Here is a 9,800-nt window from a genome sequence, read left to right on the forward strand (position 1 = left end):
TGGCAGGATGATCCGAGGCAGATAAATGGTAGCATGGTCAACAGTTTTCCTAAGGCTATCAAGGGCAATGTCATCCTTTGTTGTCCCTGCTAAAAATCACTCACTGGTATCAGCCTTCAGTTATCCACATCAATTGTGTCATGTTTGCCAATCCCTGTCCAAACAAAGACAATATTGCCCTCTATTATTGCCTCTAAAACTTGCCCGTGTATTACTTCCTTTGTTCCAGTGCCAATTTGCTGGCAGGCTCTGAGGCATGACGATTCGATCTGCTCCATTCTTTTAACTCCAGCTTGGTGGAGCAGAGGAATGACCTGCTAGCACCTGTACCTCGCTGTCACCCTTTTTTTCCCTTTTCTCCCCCTCCGACTCCCTCTCCTTTCCCACTCTTTTACTTTTTTCATCTGCTTCTTTCTCGCTGTCTCTCCGTTGCTTTTCATGTCTTCTTCTCTGCAGATGCCCATTTTTCTCTGAGATTGAGTCTTTCTCTCTCTCGTTCCCACTCCAACCCCCTTCCTCCCTCCCTCTCTCTCATTCGCTCTCTGTGTAAGGGTTTGCAGGTGGCTCTTGCTGGCTGGGTCAGTAACCAGGGGAAACTGGGGAAGAGTTCACTTCAATAGAACAAATGGGAACAAATTGATCCACTTTCACTGCTGTTTTTGAGACGCTGTTTGAGTTGAAAGCAAAAGAACTTAAAGCTGCTAGTTTAAAAAAAGGCCAAAGGCTAGAGTAGCAGAACACCCATAACAACCTTGGGACTAACATGAGAAGCCAGTTCTTCTGCTCTCTTAAGTGCAATTCAGAGCCTTGGTCCAAATACAGCACACAGTCGCACAACTTTTCACAGAAGGTTTGAGCCCCGTGGTGCTATGCTGGCCAGCTGTAGGTGCTCGTCTCAGGGCGTCGACTAATGGTTCATCTGTTAAACAAATTCAAGGCAAAAACAGATTCTGTGGCAGAATGTCATACAGGCATCCTGGCTTTATGGAAATCTGTACCTGGGACTGTGTGGAGCCTCATAATACCTGTGCGTATGCAAATTAGCCCTAAGGTCCTGACAGGTACACAAGCTCCGTCTGTGTTGTCTCCTTGATGCTGAGTGTCCTTGTCTTCCACACATGTTCATGAATACAGTGAGCTCTAAAGGCAGTAGGTTGATGAAAATATTCTATGAGCCATAGTGGATAAATATTGAGCAGACTTCAACAGTTTTAACTGTTAACAATTGGATTTGAGCTCATTTGAGCTCATTCGAGCTGTTTTACTATGTGGTAAAATATTTTCCTTATGTGGCATGACTTCTAGAAGCCTGCAACTCATAAATATCACAAAACAGTGAAATTTTGTCGTCACAGCCATTTTACATTTCAGTGTATCCCGGCGAGGGTTCAGCTGCGGACCACACCTGGGTCTCAGTTTTCCTGCACATGTCTGGATAAATGACTTCAAGTAAACAAGAGCCTCACTAAGTGAAACCGGCTGGAAACACCATGCTCCTGCAACAGAACGCCGTGGACAGACAGCCATGGAGGCATTCAGCAGTTGTTTCTCTCTACTAATCTCTGCACAGACTTCAAAAGGACATTATAAAAAGGAGAAACAACCACTGTAGTACTCTAATTGTTGTTTACAGTAAACTGGAAATTGCTGGAAATAGATTTCAAACAAAGCAGACTGAGTATACTTGAACTCATTTCACACCAAAAACTAATAACAGTGCAGAGCTAGAACAAAAAAAAGTCTATGGCTATCCAAGTTTTCTTGGAACTCTCAGTATGAATGAGTCATGGGTACGTCAGCATAGCTGTGCAAGGTGCAAGCTGAGTGCTGCTTAAGACACAAAGAGAAGATCTCCCCACTAACAGGTTCCTATGTGCTGTTTTTAACTGGCACCACAGCATATTTCATCACTTTATCTTTCTCAAATTGATTTACAGGCATTGTCACACACAGAGGGAAAGCTAAACACGAACTTCAAATGTACATTTAAGATGTCTTTTCAGTTCCATTACTGTAACATAATAATACCTAAAGAGTAAACATTTGTCCTATAATTTCTTCTTGATGGAATGTGAAGATTGTTAATTTACAAATGACAAATTAAAACTTCATTTAATTATTTTTAGACTATAAAGTTATTAAGACCTTCACTGTCTGTTCAGTGGTGCAAGAAATATTGATAAACATCTATAAACAGGCTAAAAACCTTTTAAATCTTTTTTTTCTTAAGGGCAGACACGTGCAGCTAGCAAGATGAAGCCACACACTCTCTCCAGGCCAGTGGCCTTGGCAAGATTCATTCACCAGTCGGGAAAAATAAGTGGTCTTTGACCTGAGAGGCAAGTGACACTGCAGTTAGGCGGATGCCATAAAGAGGTAATCTGTGCTGTGCTACATCACCATGGCAACATGCGTGCCAATGAGTACTGTGGATGGCAGGGTGCGCCTTTCATGGCACCACTACACCCATCTGACTCACTCACACACAAACACACACGGCTGTCATTATTACAAAACCTGATTGCTAAACATCATTAGCAGTATGCCAGACTGCGCCGGTGCCAAACTAGTCGTCATGTGGATCCCAAACCCACAGACAGGTCCGCAGATTACGCTGAAAGCATAGCCAATCAGGGGAAAACACTGACAGCTCCATTCCTCTCAACTCGGTTTTTCTTTTATTTGGTTTCTCTAATCCATCTTTCCCCACTTCCCTTCTCTCTTCAGCTCTTCTTCTGTTGTAATAGCTCCTTTTCCCTTTTCTCTCCTTTAACCTCTACTCTCTGATCTAGTCTTCTAAAATCTCAGCCTCTCAGCCAGCTGGCATCAGGATACAAACCTTCCTCCACCATGGCACAGTGTCAGGCCAGAGAGAGCAAGAGAACCAAAGACAGAGGGAGGGAGATGAGTATGCTGAAAGCAACAGTGATAAATAAGGTAGGAGAGGGAGTCAGAGGAAGAGAAAGGGGATGACAGGTAAGGACAGCAGGTGGACAAAACCAGCTGAGTGGACCCAAAAAGAGTACAGAAAGGAGAAAGAAAACTGAAAAGAAACAAGGAGATAGAAGACAACAAAATAAGTGGATAACAGGCAGGCACTGTTTTATATTTTCTGTTTCGCTCACTATTTCTGTTCTTTTCTTCCTATTCCATCTTTTTTATAATCACACTGATAAATCATTATCATTCCTCAGTAGTCAGCATGCATTCATGTGCATGCACAGATACAAACACACTTACATGCGCTTGAATCCACACACACACACACACACACACACACACACACACACACACACACACACACACACACACACACACACACACACACACACACACACACACACACACACACACACACACACACACACACTGAATTTTGTAAAAATTAGATATTTTTCAAAATTGACATAAATGGGTTATTTGAAGTTTCACTGTAATGGATCTGGAGAGTTTTGTCAGGATCAAGTCACAGTCTGTTTGATAAAGTGACCCACTTAACCAAACAGACAGACATCAACAAGTAAAGTTTGTGTCACATGCAAATATGACAAAAATATTCTAAGAGCACGAGGTTTTCACATGTCAAGAATGAGACATTTCCACAAACAGTCTTGTCCGTGAAACAGATTTGAATCTATCGACATATGTACTCTATACACAAAAATCTTGATTTAGCAACTGGTCCTGTGTATTTTGATGAAGAGTGGTGTGAGGTTCAGACTTCATTAATAATGCAGCCAGGGTTTGATGACCTGGTGCAGTGATGAGAGGAACACCGACAGGACAAGAGAAAGGGTTTACCTTAGGTCAAACTTATGTTTGAAGGGGCAGTTCACCCAAATCACAAAAAAACATATTGCTAGCTCGACTAAGATGCTTTGCAAGCTTGTATTTTATATTTAAGAGGGCAATCTCTGGTTGGAAGGTTGTGGCGCGATTTTTACAGGTTGAGAGTTCATGTCTGAAACACAGCCCGGTGCCTCTGGTTAAGATAAAGTTAATAAAGTTAATTTACTTTTTGCCTTTTTTTTATTTCAAGGAAAATTATATTTAAATAATGTTTTATCTCCCACATCTACACCGATCCATCAAACCTGATGAGAATAGGCCTCACTTATCACAATTCATTTGTCAGGACTGTGATCAGTACAGCATGAAATGTCAGAAAAACTAGGATTTTCCTGCAACGTAATAGTTCCTGTCCTCATAAACTCTGTGTTCCTGCAATAACCCATTAGCGTGCAGGTCTTGTCTGCAAATACAAGGTTAATTGTACTGACTGATTGTAAAATTTACGACATCTGCACAACTTCCACAAACAAATTATAATCATATTTTCGTGGCATATTTCATAAAGAAATATATGATTATTAAACAAATTAAAACACATTCAGAAATCATCAAATGGCCTCAGGAAAGCATTTGTCAGAAGTGCCTGTCTAAAAGTCTGCCAAAAACACAGAGACATTTGGCAAGATGTCTTGAAATTGTCTTGTTAAAGTTAATTTTATACCCAGGAAATAGTAGTTTGACAAAATAACCGTAACTCAAGGTCCACTTTCTCGCTTTTTCCAGGGATTTTAACTGCACAACATGATATTCATCAACAGATTGAGTTCCATACTGAGGTCACATGATGAATATCATAAGGTATTTAGGAAAGGCTAGTATGTGGAGTTATTACTTTGTCAAACTATCTCCACTATCATCAGAAACACATACTCTGAAATATTTTGATTCTAAACCTGTAATTCACACAACAGTACAACAGGCTTACCTTGGGCTCCATGGAGATGAAACTATGACGACCACGGCTGGACAAAGTCGACCTCTTGATGGTCCGGCTATGGAAGAAGTGATAGTGGTCTTTGAGATCCCCAATCTGCAAAACACATAGATAGACTTAATTCCATAACCCTCTCCACCTCACCATAACGCATTAGTGCGACTATAAAAATGTATTTTTTTCCACAACAATGTCCTAAAAAGTATCATGAGTAATTGCTCTGGAATTTTCATTCTTGTAGAGATGTTTGCATTCAAGAGTTGAAACAGATATCAGACTCATATACTGTTTACACATCATACATGACATGAGAGTTTATCACAGTCATTACTGAATAGGGTAAACTCCTGTTGTGAGTGACAGCCACCGCAGCTAAAGCACTCAAAAAGTTCTTTAAAGTACATTTAGAGAAGTTCCTTCTCTTAAAGTAGCAAAGTGAAATGTATTCTATGTTGTAATGTTAATGTTTTTTCCATGTATTATACATAATGTTTTTTGGGCTCTTAAAACCTGTCAGAGTGAAAGACAAAGGGATGTGGACTAAAAGGTGAGACAGAAAGGGCAGACAAGTCAAACAAAAACAGACAAAAGAGACAAAGTCAGACAAATGTACAGACACACACAAACAGACAAAGACTTTGAGTGACAGAGAGATGAGGAGGACAGAGGATCCGCAGATAGACAGACAGCAAGCTGCTGGACGGTGATTAGTTTTAATAATTGATAAAGTCCATACAATCCCTCAGATGATCAAACTGTCATGGCTGCCAAGGATCCTGTGGTGCGTCAGTGATCCATGGCTGAGCTCCACCACCACAGAGCCCATTAGATCAGCTTTCAGCTCAATGCTCATGCACATACACACATTCTCCAACTTCCAGACTGATAAATGAGAAACAAGAAAGTGTCAATAAGCCTAGCTGGGTCACCTTTCAGCAAACGCAAAACATTAGCTAAACACGCAGCACACACATCCAGAGGTCTTGGGTAATGAGAGTAAAAAGCATTCTACATACTAACAAAATGTGCTTCCATAATAGGCGGCTACCACTTTGGATGCTTCTCATAGTGTAAACAGGTCTCAACATATCGCGCTTCCACTGCCTATTTAATCTACTCAACATCTGCTCTGCCATTAGTAGGCCACCCTTCCCTCTAGGAGTGTCTGCAAATGGGGAGCTGCTTGCAAAGCTCTACACACAGAATGTAAAACAAATCCTAAAGCCCAAGTCTAAACTTCTGCTGCAATCCCCTAAAAGCCATCTATAGGCTTTCTTTTTCAAAAATCGGCCATGTATTCCAATTACAGTGTCAATTTATCATAGCTTCAACGCCTCTTCAGGTTGTAATATATCTCACATTCGATGTGCAGCTTCTTAACCTTTTTTTTATGCTGAACTCTAGTCTACAAGTATGGCTTGAGTTATCACTGTTGTAGTTGTAACTGCAAGTGATCAGATGAAAATACAGGGGTTATACAGGTCATTCTGATGCAATAACCCACATTGTGAATCATAGCTTCAGCACAACCTTTGCTTACCGGGAATTATGTCGTAATAAATTTGTGAAACAAAACCACTTGCACTTCAGTGATTCATGATGCCTTGCGACTGAGACTTCTCCCACTGGATGCATTCAATGTCAATTACATATTCCAACCAGGAATTGCTAAAAGCTGATAAGATTTTTCCTATGGAAATTGTCTGAATGTCTCATAGCTGGGTCATACTACCAAACAACAAGTTCAAGTTATGCCTGAATTCTTGTGGTGCAGATACGTACTTGCTGTCCACATTAAACAACAGGACAAAAACACAAGAAGATGAGAGCTCACACACACTGCAGTATTCTGCCACTGCAAAAAAAGAGTCTACAGGAGAGTGAATGGAATTACAAAATACATGTTTTCTTATATCTTCCTACATGCTGCAGTCTTATTACAGCTACATTGTTGAAATTACATCTAGGATAATACTGACAAAATGTGTATTTCGCTTATTTGTATTTCCATACAAATGTGGATAGATAGGGGTAAGCTGACACTGAGATTTGCTTTATTCTATTCTACAGTGTTCAGCTGTGTTACACTACAGAATAATCTGTACCAACTTTCATCCCTATCCCATGTGCAATAAGAATTAAAATCATCAACTCAGGCTTGATCAATAAACCAAAAAGTATAATAAATAAATTACTGATTGTTTTTGTGATCATCACAGACACCAGATGATTAGCTTGGATAAAAAAAGTAGTGAGATAGAAATGTTTCTCTCGAACGCGTACATCAGCATAACTTTCCAATAACGACACCCTGTTGGCCTGATGCCTTTAAGAACTGATGCATCAGTACAACCAGTTAAATAATCTCATAACTTGAGATTCAACCACCTCCTGTCCATGTCTGGCTACAGATCATCACACTCCCTCTCGATGGCTCCAAGTCCTCTCCCATCTCTTCAAAACACCAGTTAGAACAGATATCCACATCTAGGGCCTTGTCAGCTGATTTAGACTCAATTTGGGCCAGTGTCTTAGTCTGGGAAGGGGCTCCATGGTTAAGAGGATTACCCAGAATTCCCCAACGAGATGCTCTCTCACTCCTTGCCAACTCTTTTCATCCGTCCATCCATATATCTATCCATCCATCGTCCCTTCTTTTGCTCCCTCCTCCTTCCATCTCTCAGTGTGTTTATCTTTGTCTGTTCTTCTCTTTCCACCCCTGTCAAGAAGAGTATATTGTCCCTCTGTCACGTTTTCCCTACCCATCCCCCTTTTTCTATCTTTAACTACATTGCTTCCCCTCACAACTTAAAACCTCTTCTCACTTAGCAGTCATATCCCTAAAATGTATTACAAACAGTCCAATTATGAATAATCCAAGCTAATTTAATTGAATTGAAAAACATTTGTGGTGTATCTTTTTACAATCTACAGCAGCATCAAACTGCAAAGCAATGTGCAATAAGTCATCTCACTTGATACATTTCATTTAATTCTCCATTAACATCAGTGCTGCACTGATATGAGAAGCAGGGGGCTGATGATGGGGATGTCAAAGTTCACATTAGGAAACCAGAGTGTACTGTTATCGCTCCCATGGGAGCGGCTTTCAGCTGACCCCAAAACCAGGAAGTGAAGTAAAACTCTTGTCTATTAGGTGTCAAAGTCCAATGAACACTCCATATTGAGATGGAAATTAGGGCGAATGGTGGGGGTTGGGGGCGACACTGCACTCCGTAGGGGAATTCCTATGGGGGGCTGGTATGGAAAGGGGGGGGAGAACTCCACACATTAGTTCCCGTCAAAGAGAGGGGATAAACGAGGCCATTAAGGCCTGCTCTCTGGGGAGTATAGTGGGTGGGCGGGATGGATAAGGCAAGGAGGGAGGGGGGGTTCAATAGCTGTTGACTAGGCTACCCCACAACAACCTGTCAGAATGCCCCCCTCTGTTCCACGCTGTCTTCACGTCGAGGGCTGGCAAGTGCAGGCTTGAACTACCCACGTATTTCGGTCACGATACTCTGGAGAATGTGTGGGGTCCACGTTTGTGTGGCGTACTTCTTTTGTCCACAAAGGACCCAGGATTTCTCTTTAAACTTTGTCAAAACACATTTTCAAGTGACCAATTAAACCCCTCCTCCTGGACCAGTGCAGACTGTCGATTAATAAACTGACATAATGTGAAGAGAGACAGACAAGCTGTGTTTAAGTGTCAGATCTAATGAAAACTGTAGAGGCATGCTGGTGATTTAAAAAATGCAAGCTGTCAAATATTGGCTCAGATTTCTTTGTGAATTATGGCATGCTTATTTCAATATTTTCTCTTTTACTGGTGCTTCATCAATACTCAAGAAACCCAGAAGAAAAACAGCTTCACCCCATCAATTTGTGAACACTTACAAAAACTGTGGGAGCATCTATTAAAGAATTAATTTAGCAGCTGACAGAGTGGGCCTACTTAAGGACAGAGTCGAGATTTACACTCACAGGGAGAATACTGTGGAACATAAGCAGAGAAGTGCAACGCTCAAATCTCCATCTCTTCTCTCCATGTAATGTTAAAAAAAAAAATCAGTTGTTAAGTAAAGCAGGACTGGTCAGGGGACGTTTTTGAGTCAAACAGTCCTAGATATGGCACAAATACAAAACTACAGCGTTAAGAAGGAACAACATGAGAATCTGTGGACCTTTTGATGTCAACTCCGAGACCATAAACCGAACAGCACCATCTCTTTCACATGTGGTTCAAAAGGACCGAGCACATGAGACTGCTGTGGCTGTGAAGCTGATAGTGAGTTCCCTGTGGCTCCAGTCCGCAAACTGAACATGATCCGCGGAAACACAGCGAGGAGGCACCTGTTGTGCCATCCTGCTCTTGGTCCTCTTTATTTGTCCCCCGCAGCTTCTCTCTCCTTGTCTGAGAGACGGGGGGCTACAGGAAGAAGGGCTGAGTTAGGGAACCACAGAGAAGGTTTGGACTTCAGACCTTTTACGTTTGTCTACTGATAAAGGGATAATAACAACCATGGCGTGCCCCACTTTAATGAGTTGACAAAAATAAGGAAACACAAAGACACATAAATAAGAGGCAACTTTAAATGGAGCAATAGGCGACCTACCTGTCCCATGTTCCTATAGCCATATTTGTCCGCTATCCGCTCGGCCACCTCGGGTCCACCGGCTATCCGGACTGCCCAGTGGTTGGTGTAAATCCGAGCTTTGCACGGCGGGGACGCAAAGCTGAGACAGAGCGCCAGGACGCACAGCAAGCTTCTTCTCCAAGCGGCGTTGCGGACCATCTTCCTCCACTTTAAACCCTACTCTTCTCCTCCTCCTCCTCCTCAGCCGACCAGGCAAACAACCAAACTTCTCTTCTCGCCGAGCAAGACTCTCATAGAAACACAACTATCCGGCCAAAAACACAGAGGGAGAGATAAAGAGAGGGAGAGAGGGGGGAAGGAACGGAACCCCGAAGAGGAAAAAATATACCCTATCCTCAAACCTCTGCTTTCCA

At 41.9% G+C, this 9,800-nt stretch overlaps 1 protein-coding gene across 2 annotated transcripts in view; it reads right to left on the reverse strand.

Annotated features, from left to right (window-relative positions):
- Positions 1-9,585, reverse strand: part of pcsk5b (proprotein convertase subtilisin/kexin type 5b) — a 71,985-nt gene extending 62,400 nt beyond the window's left edge. For both annotated transcript variants that reach the window (XM_070903633.1, XM_070903634.1), the window contains exons 1-2: positions 9,406-9,585; positions 4,778-4,882 (exon numbers count right to left, since the gene is read on the reverse strand). In XM_070903633.1, the coding sequence (XP_070759734.1) occupies positions 4,778-4,882; positions 9,406-9,585 (285 nt within the window). The remainder of the gene's footprint in view (positions 1-4,777; positions 4,883-9,405) is intronic.
- Positions 9,586-9,800: the final 215 nt, after the last annotated feature.

The sequence above is a fragment of the Enoplosus armatus genome, chromosome 4, assembly GCF_043641665.1.
Source record: "Enoplosus armatus isolate fEnoArm2 chromosome 4, fEnoArm2.hap1, whole genome shotgun sequence".
In the NCBI taxonomy this organism is placed as follows: domain Eukaryota; kingdom Metazoa; phylum Chordata; class Actinopteri; order Centrarchiformes; family Enoplosidae; genus Enoplosus; species Enoplosus armatus.